Source organism: Suricata suricatta, chromosome 6 (genome assembly GCF_006229205.1).
Source record: "Suricata suricatta isolate VVHF042 chromosome 6, meerkat_22Aug2017_6uvM2_HiC, whole genome shotgun sequence".
In the NCBI taxonomy this organism is placed as follows: domain Eukaryota; kingdom Metazoa; phylum Chordata; class Mammalia; order Carnivora; family Herpestidae; genus Suricata; species Suricata suricatta.
In genome coordinates this window covers 30,556,906-30,572,995 of record NC_043705.1, presented here as the reverse complement: position 1 = coordinate 30,572,995, position 16,090 = coordinate 30,556,906, and the positions used below count along the sequence as shown (strand labels likewise).

Sequence of the window (16,090 nt, the reverse complement as noted above, 5' to 3'; positions counted from 1 at the left end):
CGGCGCCGGGCGCCGGGAGCCGGGCGAGCGGCCCAGCGCGGGAGGGGGGAGAGGGCGGGGCGGAGCTTCGGCGCCTCCCGGAGCCTTATTCCCAGCCGCGCGCCGGGAATCGTTCAGTCGACCGAGGGACCTGCGGGCGGCGCGCGGCTGGCCAGTCTAACCGAGACACAAGGGCTTGGGCGGGCGGACTGACTGAGCGATCGGACAGACGCCCGGAGGCCGCCGGCTCCACGCAGGTCCCAGCCAGGCTTGCACCAGAGGCCCGCAGCAGACAGTACCCGGCGGAATCTCCTCGCTCCGCCCGCCCGAGCTCCGGTGCCAGCGCCCCGTGGCCGCCGCCACCAAAGTGATTGCTGCCTCGCCGCCTCCTCCGGGTCCAGGACCATGAAGCTCCTGCCTTCGGTGGTGCTGAAGCTCTTTCTGGCTGCAGGTGAGAGGGCTGCCAACGCCCCCGGAGGTCGGGAGTAGGGGGGTTGGGGACACTGCTGGGGCACGGGGGAAGGTCGCTGCAGCGACCCCAACGCGGGCCACTTGGTGGGGCCCGTGCTCTCTGGCAGGCGGGCGCCAGTATTGGTGCGTGGTGACCAGGGGGTCTGGAGAGGCAGTCTAATGCGGCCTCGCCCCTCACCCGCAGGGCTGTCGGCGTTGGTGACTGGCGAGAGCCTGGAGCGGCTTCGGAGAGGACTGGCAGCTGGAACCACAAACCTGGACTCTCCCACGGAATCTACAGACCAGCTGCTGCCCCCAGGAGGCAGTCGGGGTAGGGAAGTCCTGGACTTGGAAGAGACAGACCTGGACCTTTTCAGAGGTGGGTGTGAGGGCCACTCATCCTCGGACCCCAGTAGGCAATTGAATACTAGGCGGATCTAGGATTCATGCTGTTTGGGCACACTTGTGGTTTGGAGGTATTTATGGAGGACTTCAGGGAAAAACTGCGGGGTCTGACAAGCGTAGTGAGGGATCCTGAAATGTGGATCCCACCGTCTTTCTTGCTGTTGAATCTCACATGCGGAGTCGCTGCCCTTCTGAGTGCTTTAGGGCAAATTGGGAAGGCAGGGTGTCCGGGGTCTGGTACATTCCTCTACTGTAAGCTGGGAGAGGAATAGGAATGGTTGTAGGTTTCCCTAGAGTTTCTATATAAAAATGGGTCCAAGTCTTAATTCCTACATTAAATGACTATAATGTATAAAATGACAGAGGTGGAGATCCTAGGAATATAGTAGGTGTGTTGTCTTTTCCATCCACCTGTGTCCAGGTTAAAGAAACAGAGGGGAATGAGGAGCACTTGGCCCCCCAGGTGAGGCAGGCCGGCACCTACTGGGGAGACTATGAATGGTGGGCCCTGAGTACTTAGGGAGATATACAGAAATGCTGTGTGTCTACAAATCCTACGCAAAGCCTGGAGACTTCCTGGCCCTCCTGAGTCCCTGAGACAGACTCCAAGGGAGGAAGGGCCAGGTGGGATCCTCTAACTGGCAGATGTGGCTGTGGTTGAGTACGGCATAGGGCAGAGTCCAGAGTCTCCAGCATTGCCCACTGCCCTCCCCGCAGCCACCTGCAGTGATTCTTCAGGGTGGAGCAAGGACTGAGCCCTGGGGCCCTAGAATTACTATATTTGGTTGGCAACATACCCACCTGTTGTAGCCCCACCACTCACCTGGCTCCTCAGCCACCATTCCCCCTCCTTACTCAGAGGTGCTGTCTCTCCTTTGTATAAATCAAGGGTCGGCTCCAAAGCTGAGCCTGGGCTGCTACCCTTCATACCCTCATAGTAGGCTTCTTGGGCCACCCTGGCCGGAACAACCTGGATTCTCCTAGCCCTCTCCTCCCAGGCAGGGCAGAGCTGGGGTGTGACTCACCCTCCACCCACACGGCTGCTCCTCATACCTCTGCAGACCTGACTCACTACTCCCTGTCCCTGGCAGGAGCCTGGCTGTCACCCTGTCACTCTCTTCCTCCCCTCTCTGATTGACTTGGCCCTCCTGCCACAATTTCACCAGAGCTCTGGTCACTCGGTTCCTCTGAGTGCATCTGCCTCACCTTCTGAACTCTGAAGGGGCTTGGGTCTGCACCTGAGGAAACTGAGGACCATGGGGTCCACTCACCTGCCTGTTTTCCCTTCTCTTGGCTTTGCTAGGTGAGCTCTGAGGATCCTGTCATCTCCAGTGAATAGCTATTACCATTTATTAAGTACCTACTGTGTTTTAGGTACTCACTATGCTATTGTGGGTTAATTAATCCTGTAGCAACCCTCTCAGATTCAATTCTTGTTCTCCACTACTAACTAAGCACCCCAAGGTTCAGAGAGATTAAGCCATTGGCCCAAGATCACAGGAATGAAATTAGAGCACAGATCTGCTGACTTCAGAGTCCATTCATTGTTTCATTCCTGGTTTAACATCCCAGGTGCTCTAAGCTTGTCCAGGGGAAGCTTGTCCAGGGGAAGGGACAGGGATGTATGAGGCAGCTTGATATATTGGAAAAGAGTACTGGGTATGGAGTCCAGAGACAACATTTCTGATCTCAACCCCGCATGACCTTTACCAAGTCACTGCCTTTTGGGACCTCAAGTTTTTTATCTGAATATAGAAAGCCATGATATTCTTTCCTTTATATACATATAAAATTTTTTAAACATTTATTTCTTTTTGAGAGAGAGAGAAAGAGCAAACGCAAGTGGGGGAGAGAGAGAGGGAGACAGAGGATCCGAAGCAGGCTTTGCTCTGTGAGCACAGAGCCTGATGCAGGGCTTGACCTCATGAACCATGAGATCATAACCTAACCAAAATCAAGAATAGGCCACTCAACTGACTGAGCCACCTAGGCACCCCCATGATATTCTTTCAAGTCACTTCCAGCTTGAGGATCCTGGGTCTCTAGTCTAATGTATGATGCTCACCCTTCTGCCAGACCCATGGCTACAGCCATGGAGAGTGGGCACATTTTTTTCTGCTGGGAGCAGGAGACAGGGGGACTGGCGTCAGACCCCTGATGGGCTGATGGGCGTAGCCCACAGTCCGTCCCAGCTGGATGTTTGTGTCAGGCTGTTTTTCCCCCTTTGAAGTGTGGAAAGAATGGGGGGGGAGTCATCATTGTTCCAGTTCCTTCTGGATAGTTCTTTACTTTCCATCTTTCTCCCCCTTGTATACACCATACTCCCCTCCCTAGAGAGCTGTAAATGGGACATTTGGGGATAACTGTAAATAGACATTTGAGAGAAGTGGTGGGCTGCAAAGGGCACAGAGCAGGGTAAATATTCTGCTTAAAGTCAAAAAAGTAAGGCCCTGACCAGGGATGGCCTGCTTGAGGTCCCCAAGCCTGGCTCTGGCCTGAGCTCATGGTGCCCTTATGCTAATGGGTGCCTCAGAGGGGGCCACCTGGACATGGACATTGTTTTTATTTTAGGAGCCTGCCCCTCTCCCCACAAAAAAAACCCTTCCAAGTACCTTCTCCAGAAGCAATTTATATCCGTGACACTGTCTTCCTGCAAGTGGGTCACTGAGTGCAGCATCAGGAAATGAGGCTGATTTAAGGCCAAAATAGAACCAAGTGGGCGTGGGGGAGTAGATGGGGATGGACAGTGGGGTGGGGGTGAGGTTGGTAGACTTGCCCGGTCAGCTGCAGTTACTCAACAGAAGCTAGCATTGTTAAAATGAAGTTCTTAAACTGAGTTTGCAAAATGCCTTCCTTGGGACCCCTGTAGCTTCTACTTCCTCCTCTGCTTTGTGGTTGTTCTGCCCAGTCTTCCTTTAGCCCCTGGGAGGCACTGAGCCACGTGGTCTACCCAAGTCCTCTCACTTCAGGTGGGGTCACAGAGTATGGATTCCATCCAGACATGGATGGAATTCTTTCCCCCAGGAAAGTAAAAAACTTAACAGGGTACTTTTCTCCTGCAGCTGCTTTCTCCTCCAAGCCACAGCCTCTGGCCACACCTGGCAAGGAGGAGCGTGGGAAAAAAAAGAAGAAAGGCAAGGGGTTAGGGAGGAAGAGAGACCCGTGTCTTCGGAAATACAAGGACTTCTGCATCCATGGAGAATGCAAATATGTGAAGGAGCTCCGGGCTCCATCCTGCATGTAAGTGTCCCTTTCTTGGGCTGACTCTCCTCAACACATTCTTGGTCAGTCATGTGGCTGTTCCTCGTTGTCACTGTTCCTTGAATTCATAATTCTACCCAGTTTCTTCTCAATCTTTAGGCGGAAGTTGGGAGGAGGGGAAATATTTTTAGTCAGAGGAAGGGGCTCTCCCCCGCATAGGATGTAATTTCCTGTGGTGTAGGTTTGTGACGCTCTTTCATCCTTGGGGACATTTCCTGCTTGCTCAGACATGAGCATGTGGCTAGGAAAGCTGATACCTGCAGGCAGGTCCTTCATTCCTGCCTCATGCCCCACTCCAGATGGGGAAGGCAGTGGGACACATGGCAGAGTAGGCTTTCCAAGTGGACTGGAGCTCCTGTGGCCTCCCTTCCCAAGCCCCGCAGGAAGGTATGAGGTGCACTGGGATCTGCACAGTGTGCAGATGTGTGTGCTCGGACATATGTCCACTCATCTGAGTGAGCACAGGTGGATTGATTTGAAGGAATAGCGGCGCTATACAGAAAGTGATCATCATGGGAGCAAGGAGAAGTCCCTCCTCTCTTCCTCCTCCGAGCAAGGGCCAGGAGGTGGGGGGACATGGTAGGTTATTAGCCTTTGGCCACGGGTGTGAGAGATCATTTCCTTTGTGCAAGATTAACAGGAAATGGAACCCAACCCAGTAAGCATCAGCCCCTGGTCAGACAGCACCACCCCTTTCCTGGGTGGAAGGGCCATGGGTTCCCCAGCTATTCTGCTAGGCCAAGCCCAGCAAACTGCTGCCTTGGTAACCCCTCAGGGATGATGGCACAGCCATGCTTTCTGGCAAGCATAATGTCACCACTGTGCCTAAGGTCAACACCCACATCAGACTACACTTAACCGACTGAGCCACCCAGGCTCCTGATCCACATCAGACTACAAACATCCACTCTTCCTTTGGGTACAAGGTCCCTATAGAGGACAGGCTTTGTGACCTGGGAGACTCTGGACAGGGCCAGAAGACACTTAGCTGCACACCACCTCTCAACCGGTCATGAAGGCTGACTGCCTGGCATCTCTTCTATTGTGATTGGTACAAATCCCTTGGCTTTTTAAAGCTTCCTTGTCTTGTCTGATCTTACATAGCAAAGCTGCCCTATATTTGGCAGCTGGCAAGACATCACTCTACCATGTCCGTGATCACTTGTGTGCCCTCTCCTATACTATCTTTGTCAGGAGTTTGATATTGGAGGGAGTTGCTTTAGAGTAACACAGACAGTCCCCATACTACTCTTCCCAAGGTCTTGGGATAGGTAGGGAATATTTGTCTTACATTTGTAAAATGCCATCATTAGCACAGGGTGGAGACAGTGACTCCAGGGTCGTCAAGATGGATTGAGGCCAACACGATCTGTCTGGGCCAAACTGATCCAGAGCTTTGGTGGATGGTCTTCCACTGCTCAGCTGAGAACCTTCGTGAGGCTGCTGTCCTGGAGGGCTGGGCTTGACCCAGCAGCCAAGGCCAGTAGATAAGGTGCGCAGAGCCAAGGTGGCCCTAGGGATAGTGATGATAATCATGATGATACCATTTAGTATGAGCTGAGCCCTGCAGGTATGCATTGAGTCCCTACTTGGTGCCAACTACTCTAGGGGACAGGGAATTATAGTCATGTCCTGGGATTCTCAAAAGCCCTGGGGAAGTTGGCAAGGGCTTGCTTTCTCTAGTTGAAAGGTGAGGAAACTAGAGCCAGGAAATAGGAAGTGATTTGCCTGAGATCAACAGCTAAATAAGTGGATGGAAACAGGACAGGGATTCAGGTGCCTGACTTCCAGTCCAGCATGCTTTTCATGCCCCCAGGCTGTATTGGGTGTTGGCCCGTTTCCTTCTCCCTATCTGTCCTTACAGAGTTTGAATAGAATTTTATAGAGGACAGCTGTTATGTTAGAGGTCTCTTAAGGCTTTTACTAGCCTAAGCGTGTACCATTCTGATTTGAAGACTTGGTCACTGCTTCCTAGGTAGCTTTTCAGGGGGCTGGATTCAGTGTCTGGTTTGCCTGCCCCCTCCTTCCAGCCTTTGGCACTTGGGGCAGAATGCAGCAAGAAGACACAGAGCTCCTGGTTTGGGCAAATGTGATATCTGGTCACCTACATTTGGGGCCCTTTGTTGCTCCTCCTCCCCTCTAGACCCAGGAACCACCAGCTAGGGTGTGTTCAGGCTGCTCTTGTGAGCTTGAGGCTAGCTGGCTTCCTAAGCCAGTCCTCCACATTCACCAGTCCTCCACATTCACAGCCACCATTCACAGGAAAGCCCTTTTGTGTCACCAGCCAAAAGTTGCCCTCAAAGAGCAGTTTCCTGGGGCTCCTAACTAGCTGCTGACCCAGCAACTGGCAGCAAAATTTCCTGTGGCTGGAGGAAACCTGGGGGCAGTCAGGCTGAGGAGAGCTAGGTTGGAAGAGAAACGGGTCTGGAGCCTCCCCTTGGCCTCACCGGCTAGATCCTGAAAAGGCATGACGAGCCCCCTTCTCTTTGGCTCCGTCTGACTTTGGTGCCCCATACCTCAGGGCAGTACCCTCTGGAGTCTAATTATTTACTAAGTCACACTTTGGTGAGACTTAGCCTTTTGTTAAGTGATTTTATCTGTATGTTCTCATTTGGTCTTCAAAATATGCTAGTGAGGTGGGTATTTATTATTTTATTATTCATGTGTTTCTCATGAGGAAACCAAAGGCTATAAAGGTAAAAGGAACTTGCTCAAGATCACCTGGCTAGAAATAGCAGCAGGACTGATCCAGAACTCATGTATTCTGACTTCCAAACTGGAGAAACCCAGTTTAGAAGATGTCTCTAGACCCCAGAGGGTTCTTACTTCTATTGTAACACAAGTTCTCAAATGGATCACAAACATTGGTAGGAGGAACACGTTCCAGTTTGGTGGGTTTCTGGCTCTGGGCAAGACACATAATCTTGCCCCCACCGGGGATGCTTGGAACATACACATCTCCCCTCCTTCCCAGGGGAAGCCAGGAGTCATCTGCAAAGGGAGGGGGAGGTGGGTAATATTAGGATGTTTACATTATTATCCTTTTGACTCAGGATGGGGGTGGAGGGATTATGTAACTGAATTGCGGGACTCTGAGGCCAAGCTTTATTTCTATCATCTGAGTAACTACCTGTGGGGTTTGAGTGATGGCTGAAAGAGAAAAACAGACTTAGCTTTGGCTTCCCTTCCCCTGGAGAGCACAGTTTCTGAAGTCATCTAGACTGCTGGGTTGAATCCTGGCTCTACCACTCACTAGCTGTGTAACCTTGGGCAAACTGGCTGAGAACTTAAGCCTCAGTGTCTCTATCTTTAAAATGGGGATAGTAACTTCCACTTCACAGAGATGTTTTTAAGATTAAATAAATGATTCTTTTTTTTTAAGTTTATTTATTTATTTTGAAAGAGAGAGAGAGAGAGGCAGGCTCTGCACTGTCAGGATGGAGCCCGACACGGGGCTCAAACCCATGAACCAGGAGATCATGACCTGGGCCAAAGGCAAGAGTCAGATGCTTAATTGACTGAGCCACCCAGGCGCCCCTGAAATGATTCTTATAAAGCAATTAGCACAAGTACTTGGCTCACATAGCCTTTAATATTTGCTATTTATTATTCAAGTTAATAATAATAATAGTGTAAGTCAAAGAGGAGGGTAAGACAGCCCCAGGAACCCATCACCTCATCAGATATGTGTTTCCTTGGGGTAACCTGTATTGTTCACAGTGGAAAGAATCATGAATTGGAGTCTGCTATGACTGGTTTCTAGTCTTAGCCTTGTTGCTCTTTAGTTGTGTTATTTTTTGGCAAATCACAATCCCTCTAACCCTGAATCTTACTCTTTCAATCTGTAAAGTGGGTCTGTACCTCTCTACCAGATGTTTTGAGTCTCAGTTGAGCTATCCTTACCTAAGGATAGTGTCTTGTAAACTGTCATAAGTGGTTTCCTAAGGGCACTCCTAAGAGAATCTTCCATATCCTGCCAGGGTGAGGGTTACTGTTTTGCCCACCTTCGCTGATAGAACAGATTAGATTCATGGAGAGGCTGACCTATGTGCCTTGCTATGTGTATATGGGGCTGACCCATATTTATCCTACAGTGAGGTGGTTCCCCAAAACACCCAGGAGGAGCCGGAGCAGGGAGAGGTGCTTGGCACTCAGCAAGCACAGCCTGGCCCGCTTGCTGCTGCCGGGTCTGGAGAGGTCTGCTTCCCAGGTGCCTCTCGGCAGAAGGAAGGGATTCCTTGCTCTGAGGCACTATATGCATAACCTACTTCCCAGAGGCGGTGCAGCTCAGCATAGAGGGCCAATAGGTTCTCAGCGCTTCCTTCAGCAAGCTTGTGACTTACAGGCCCCAGGCAGATGGTGCCAGTGCAGTCGGGGGTGTGATTGGGGAGGAAACTGAGCTCCAAGTCAGACAAGCCAAGACCATACCTCTGCTCTGCTGAGTGACCACAGGGAAGACAGCTCTGCCTTTCTCTAATATGGGGTTCCACCTACATCAAAGAGCGTCTTGGGCTCTCAGATAAAGAAAAGGATATGAAAGTCCTTGTTCAACTGAAAGTGCTTCTAAGTCTTCCTAAGAGCTTCCAGGAAATGCTTTATGTTAGAAGAGGTGGCCACCATCTGATTTGTTTCTTGAGTATGAAAAGCCAAGGGGTTGTTTCTGACATTCCTCCATGCTCTGGCAGGACAGCTGGGAAAGAAGTTACCTTGGTTTGTTTGCTTTGTCCTGTGATGAAGGAGGCCAGATAGCCCAGGGTTCAGAGGCCAGAAGTTAATGTTAAGAAGCGCTCAAGTTGGGCCCTGCACCCAGGAGGAGCTGGGATTTAAATGGAGGGAACTTGAGAAAAATGACTCCTGGCAGAGGAACAGGACCTATTAATAGGCTGGGCCGCGGCTGAGAGGGACGGAGTGCTAGAAGCAGTGGTGGAGAAGCCTGGGTTTATTTCTGGGTCAGAGTTGAGGGGCCTCACTAGAGGGAGTGATATTCAGTCTCCTCAACTCAACCCACCAGCTCATGGGCCTAAATCTTCTGAAGGGCTTCAATAGAACCTCTTAACACACATGTAATAAATCATCCACAAATGGAATGCATCTAGCTAAGACCTTCAAGTCCTCCCTCACTTTTTCCCTGCCTGGAGTGGGAGTCTCTAGCCAGAGAAGCAGAGGGAATGGAGAAGGGGGTGAGGAGTTGGGAAGGAAGGAGTTTAGAAGGGCTCTTCAAAAGTCTTCTACTAGATTCCTACTAGAAGGATAGAGGAAGGCAGGGATCAAGGGCAGGGATTGATAGGCTGAGGCTGTGACGACAGGGGTTTGGCTTAGGGAGATGGGTCATTGCCTATAGAGAGAGGCCAAACCACTAACCTCATGTCTGCTTTGTTCTATCTTAAACCAGCTGCCACCCAGGTTACCACGGAGAGAGGTGCCATGGGCTGAGCCTCCCGGTGGAAAATCGCTTATATACTTATGACCATACGACTATCTTGGCTGTGGTGGCCGTGGTGCTGTCGTCTGTCTGTCTGCTTGTCATCGTGGGGCTTCTCATGTTTAGGTGAGTATTAGGGGCCTTTCAGGCTGTTTCTGCATATCACTTATTCCTCCTCCTGGGTCTTCTGTCTGCGATCACATGAGCCCTTCAACCTCCCCAACTCTAGACTAGGAATCTGACCTACTTTCCTCAGTATATGTTCTCTAGGAACCTAACTTCACTGGCATGACATGAATCCAGTGTCCAGAGTGCAGGGCAAAAATTGTGAGGCCATAGCAGGTCCTGCTTCTCACAGCAGGCCTGGTAACCCATCCATGGATCCACCTCTTCACACAGTTCTTTCTCTTGACCCTGTTCTTTGATGGCATTAGTGTGTGGTTTGATAGACAAAGCATGGGTGGTATATGGCTATTGGTATGTCCTTCTAATTCAGAGATATCTTGACCCCAGGCCATGTTTCTAGTCCAGGTTATGGTCTAGGTGGGGAGGGGGGAGACCTACCAAGCACTCTGCGCCTGTTTTCAAGCACTGCAACTTATCTGTTGTGAGACGTGGACCAAGTTGCCTGTCTTTCTGAGGGTTATAATCTTACAGCGATTGTAATCTCTGTCTGCCTACCTCATCAGGATGTTGTGAGGATCCTGTAAATGAGGTGAAAGTTCTCAGCAAATCATAGTCTTTGCTGTTAGAGACAGTCATTCCTTGGGGCAAGTTGGGCCTTTGACCAGAGGTCTGTTGGGCTGCCATACCCTCTTCGCTTTTCCAAGTAATGGACAGAACCATCATGGCTGTGTCCTTCCGAAGGACCTTCTCTGGGACCTACGCCCTATCAAAGCAGGCAAATCTTGCTCACAAAACTTGTCTCCTTCAGGTACCATAGGAGAGGAGGTTATGATGTGGAAAATGAAGAGAAAGTGAAGTTGGGCATGACTACTTCCCACTGAGAGAGACCTGTGCTCAAGGTAATGGTCCCTCCTTTACCCCCTGCCACCGTCACCACCTTTCCTAGATCTGTTTCAAGGCATGCTGAATTCTTCTCTTGACCTAGGGGTTGGGGGAAAGGCTACTGTGGAGTCAGGGTCCCCTGCATAATGGTTTTCAAAAAGATTTTCAGTAGGGGCACCTGGGTGGTTCAGTTGGTTTAGCATCCAACTCTTGATTTTGGCTCAAGTCATGCTCTCACAGTTTATAAGATCAAGCCCCAAGTTGGGCTCTGCTCTGTCAGCATGGAGCCCATGTGGGATTCTCTCTCTCCCTGTTTCTGTGCCCTTCCCCTCCTCACATGCACTCTTTCTCCCTCTCAAAATAAATAAATAAACAACAGAAAAGATTATTTATTTTGAGACAGAGGCTATGTGTGTGTGCGCGCGCGTGTGTGTGCATACATGCACACAAGTGGGAGAGGGGCAGAGAGAGAGAGGGAGAGAGAGAGAAAGAATCCCAAACAGACCCCACACTGCCAGTGCAGAGCCCAATGCGGGGCTCGAACCCACAGACCATGAGATCATGACCTGAGCTGAGTTAGAGGCTTAACCAACTAAACCACCCAGGTGCCCCCACCAAATAGGTGTTCAGTGGGTCATTCCCACTTGGGGTGACAGTTGCCAGAGAAATATCCAAGAGAGATGCTTGAGACCACAGCATCTCCCATCTTTCTCCCTTCTTCTGCCCCTTCGCAGATGATCTTCCTCCTTCCCGAGACTGGACCTGGGAAACTCTTAAGACCTATTAACTGGATCCAGCTTTAAATGCCTTCCTCTTGTGCTCTAGGAATCTGCTGGGGACTGCTACCTCTGAGAAGACGCAGCTGATCATAGACTCTGCAGAGGGAAGGAACGTCGCAGCTAGTCAGGAAGACGCCTTCGTCCCCAGTTGCTATCTAGATTGGGCCTCATAATTGCTTTGCCAAAATACCAGAGCCTTCAAGTGCCAAACTGAGTCTGTCAAAATGGGATCTTGGTCAGAAGAAAGCAAAAGTGAGAGACCTTCATGCCCTTCTGAATCTCCTCCACAAAACCCCACTTGTCTGTGTAAGTCTGTTTAAACACTTAACTTCTGGATTAAGATGCCAGTTAAATTCCATATGCTCCAGGATCTTTGAGTGATAAAAAAAGAAGAAGGAGAAGAAGAAGGAAAGATTTGTGGATTGGAGAAAGTAATGAAGATTGAGAAGCCATGTACTCAAGTAGCCACCAAGGGATCTGCCATTTGGACCCTCTAGCGCTGGATTTGATGAGCTAACTGTGAAATACCACAAGCCTGAGAACTCTGAATTTTGGGACTTCTACCCAGACGGAAAATAACAACTATTTTTTGTTTGTTTGTTTGTAAAATGCCTCTTAAATTATATATTTATTTTATTCTATGTATGTTAATTTATTTAGTTTTTAACAATCTAACAATAATATTTCAAGTGCCTAGTCTGTTACTTTGGCAATCTCCTGGTCCTCCACCTTGTGTGCCCCACCATCTGGCTCAACCTCACGCCCCTCTGCCACAAATCTGAGATGGTTCTGTGACCCATCTGTAGTCGTCTATAATCTGTCCACGTTTCCTAAGACCTTCTGCAATCACAGTGCCACAGGGGGAGGTCTGTAGGTCAGGATATAGGAGTTAACTTTGTCAGATCCACTCTATGAGTTGGACCGCAGACTTGCCTAGGCGATTTTGTCTCCTGTTTGTGTTTTGAAAGCCCAAGGTGCTGATGTCAAAGTGTAACAGATACTGGTGTTTCCCTATGTCCTCTCCCTGCCAAATCTCTGAAGAGGTTGGGCTTTCAGCCTACAGCTTTCCTGGCTCCTCACCCCCCGTGGCCCCACCCAGGCCCACCGAGTGGGCACTCCCTCTTCCCTGTGTCAAGACATTTCTCTTACTCCTGCCATTCTTCTGGTGCTACTCCATGCAGCGGTCAGTGCCGCAGGGGATCATCAAGAGAAGGTATTAGCAAAGGAAAACGCTGAGGAGGAACAGGAAACATGGGAGCTGACTGTTGTTGTTAACTGATAACCTACAACTTGCTACAGAGTTTGGAGGTGAGGGCTGGTTTTGCGTAAACCTACCCACCTCAACTAAACTAAAAAGGTATGCTGTCATGGTCCCTTCTGGAAGTTTCTGGTGCCATTTCTGAACTGTTACAACCTGTATTTCCAAATCTGGTTCATATTTATATTTTGCAATTCAAATAAAGATAACCCTTACTCCATAGACTTCTGTCTGCTTGTTTTAACAGGGAGCTGGTCTAACAGATATTTCCTAAGCCCTGACTCAGTATAAGGCTCTATGCCAGGCCTTTAAAAAAAATAATAATTTATTCTTTGATTTACATCCAAGTTAGCATATGGTGCAACAATAATTTGAGTAGATTCCTTAATGCCCCTTACCCATTTAGCACACCCCCCCACAACCCCTCCAGCAACCCTCTGTTTGTTCTCTATATTTAAGTCTCTTATATTTTGTCCCCCTCCCTGTTTTTATATTATGCTTGTTTCCCTTCCCAATGTTCATCTATTTTGTATTTTAAAGTCCTCATATGAGTGAAGTCTTATGGTATTTGTCTTTCTCTGACTGACTAGTTTCACTTAGCAGCCAGGCCTTTTTATGTACCATCTCAGTATCCCTGACAACGTTGTGATGGAGGTACTATCATTGTCCCATTTTTCCAAAAGAGAAAACTGGGGCTCTTGGTCAGAAGAAAGCAAGAGTGGGAGCTCAGAGAGGTTATGTGACTTGCCTGAAGAAACACAGTTGGTAGGTAACCGAGTTGGGACTGGCAGTCTGACTCCAATTATTTGTCTTAATGCTTATATCACACTACCTCTGAGACAACAGAGAATAAGCCTCTCGCATAGGGAGTTTGGCTGACTGTAACCAGGAAAGACGTCCACCCATTCAGTCAACAGACTCTGGACTCAGGGGCCGGCCCTATGCTGTACATGCAAGAGGCCTTGCCCTTGGTGGAAACAAGGCACCTCTGACTTCTGTGCCATGCCGCATAGCCATCTACCAGCAGACCTTTATCTATCACTCCTACTTTTAGAATATATGCTGAGTGCAGCCATTTCTCACTGCTCCCACCATCACCCCAGTCCAATCACCATCATCTCTTGCTTGAACTCTTGCAATGGTCTCCTGTCTCCTTTCTTCCACCTTGCTCCCATATAGCCCATTTCCAACATAAAAGCCAGAGTGATCATGTAAAACAAAATCTAGATCTCATCTGGGTTGCAGGCTTTCCCTGGCAATTAGACAACACATTCCTTGGCCGCGCTGTTCTCGTTCTCCTTACATTGCTTTCTTTTCCACCAGAGCCCTTATCACCACTAACATTCTTATTTGTTTATTGTCTATCTCTTCCTGCTACACACTAGCTTCATGAAGGTAAGGGTGGGTCTGTTGCACTGATCCCAGATTCTAAAACAATGCAATTGGCTTGTAGGCATTCAATATCTGTCACTTGGTCGAGCGAATAGAAGAAATGACTAAAATCCAGTTGAAGGGCAGCAAGTGGACAGGTGTGTGATCCAATGCTGGCCTGCAAGTGTGGTTGGGTTGAAAGAAGGGCCCCTGTTGGGGAGGGTGAATGGGGATGACAGGATAAAAGTAGAATTGGAGCAGATCATCTGACCATGGTGTTCTGGGTAGATTGGAGGCAGAGAGATCCATGGGGAGGTCATTAGATAAGCACCATTGGACTGCCCTTTTCTCATTCTCTTTTCTTAGAGAGTTGTGGCACTCCAAAATTTCTCCAGAAGTCCACACAACATTCTTGCTTTTAAAACTTTGCGTAGTAGCAACTACCAGAGCTGAACTTATGCACATCCTATAGCCTAGCAATTCTACTCCTAGGAATATACAAAAGAAATGAATACATATATTTACCAAAAAGTTTATGACCTTAGCTTTACTTACAATAATTAAAAACCAGAAATTACCCCCAAACCCACCAATATTTGACAATGAAATGAATAAATAGTCATATATCTATGCTATGAACTACTAAATAGCAATATTGATGGATCTTACACCAAAACGCTGAGTGAAAAAAGCCAGACACAAGATGGTACATTCTTAGTGATTCTATTTACTTAAAATGTTAAAATAGGTAAAGTTAATCTATGGTGAAAGAAATCAGGAAAGAGATTCCTGTTGGGCTCTGTAGTGATAGGGAGGGGGCAAGACAGGGCAATTTCTGGCGCTCTGATTAACGTTATGTTCCACAATCTGGGTGCTGGCTACTGGGAATATTCACGATGAGAAGATTCATCAAGTATGGCTTGTGCATTTCTTCTTTCTATATATTAAACTGCAATAAAAAGATTTTTCAAAACTTGGATAGGGGACTCTTTTGCTGTTTGCATTGTAAAAAAGCTCTGTAAAGTCCCAGTACATTACTTTGGTAATCAGAGAAAAGAGTACAGATGTCAGAAATAACTGTGGAGCAGTGACTTACTTAGAACTCTTCACGGGGCTCTCTCTACTGCTCCAATCTTCAAGCCTCCAGCCCTTACACCAGGCTTGGCTTTTCCAACACACCTTGTTTCTCCAGCTAATGTTTCCTGCGGCCTCGAGGCTTCCTGCCTTTCAGGGGCTCTCTGCTGCTACTGCTGCTGCTGCTGGGAACTTCCTCAGTTTCTGCAGAGCCTTCTTAAGCCTCTATTTGGTTGATATGTGGCTCTGGGATCCTCTGAACTTGCAGCCACTTCTCAAAATTGGCTAGCAGAAGTTATCTGGCACTCCTGTGCTCTGAAAAGCATCTATCTCTTCTCTTACGGTCTTCCCTTTAGGCCGCCTTTGCAATACTTTTTTAAAAAATACCATTCATCATGATCATGATTAACCTAATAAATATTTGATGGTCATGGAGTGCTCCCTAAGCACAGCCCACTGGGCCACACTCTTTACAGGCTTTGTCTCAGTTGGGTCTCAACACAGCCTAGGAGGAGGGTGCCCTGACTATCCATGTTGTTGTAGATGCGTCAGGTGAGAGGTAAAGTCCAGATGTTAACTCGGAAGTTCAACTCCCAACCAAGCCTTCAGTCTAATCATTAAGCTACATTCCCAAATGAGTTCTTAGAGCCAGCCATGTTTTCTCTTCTCATATTCATCCTGAAATAACACTCTAGTGAGGAGATCTTAGAAAGCAACTCCTTAGAGTCCAAGAGTTCCTTCCCTGCTCCCAGTTTACATGTTCACCGGAGAAGATGTGAGGTGCCTCATCAGGGTACATGGGAAGGAACAGGAGGGCAAACTGACACAAACTTGGGTCTGAGTCCCATCCATGCTGTTTATTAGGGAGTGCCCTCGTGCATGGCACCTGACTTCTCTGAACCTGTCTGCCTGTCTATAAAAGAGACACTAAATATAGTCACCTCAAGGAGTTGCAAAAATGTTACGTGTGAATAAAGGCCAGGGCTAGGCACATGCTAGATATCCACTAAATGTTGGTCATCTTTAGCTGCTTGTCCAGGTAACTGCTTAGTGGCACAATGGGGATTGAAACCCAGTCTTCTG

At 48.7% G+C, this 16,090-nt stretch overlaps 1 protein-coding gene across 3 annotated transcripts in view; it reads left to right on the top strand.

Moving 5' to 3' along the window:
• HBEGF (heparin binding EGF like growth factor) overlaps positions 1-12,786 on the top strand; it is a 63,409-nt gene extending 50,623 nt beyond the window's left edge. For 2 of the 3 annotated variants that reach the window (XM_029942049.1, XM_029942048.1), the window contains exons 3-8: positions 237-430; positions 635-808; positions 3,897-4,074; positions 9,488-9,643; positions 10,452-10,542; positions 11,351-12,786. In XM_029942049.1, the coding sequence (XP_029797909.1) occupies positions 237-430; positions 635-808; positions 3,897-4,074; positions 9,488-9,643; positions 10,452-10,524 (775 nt within the window). In that variant the 3' untranslated portion in view covers positions 10,525-10,542; positions 11,351-12,786. Of the gene's footprint in view, positions 1-236; positions 431-634; positions 809-3,896; positions 4,075-9,487; positions 9,644-10,451; positions 10,543-11,259 lie in introns of all 3 variants that reach the window. The other variant, XM_029942050.1, reaches the window with a different exon arrangement.
• Positions 12,787-16,090: the final 3,304 nt, after the last annotated feature.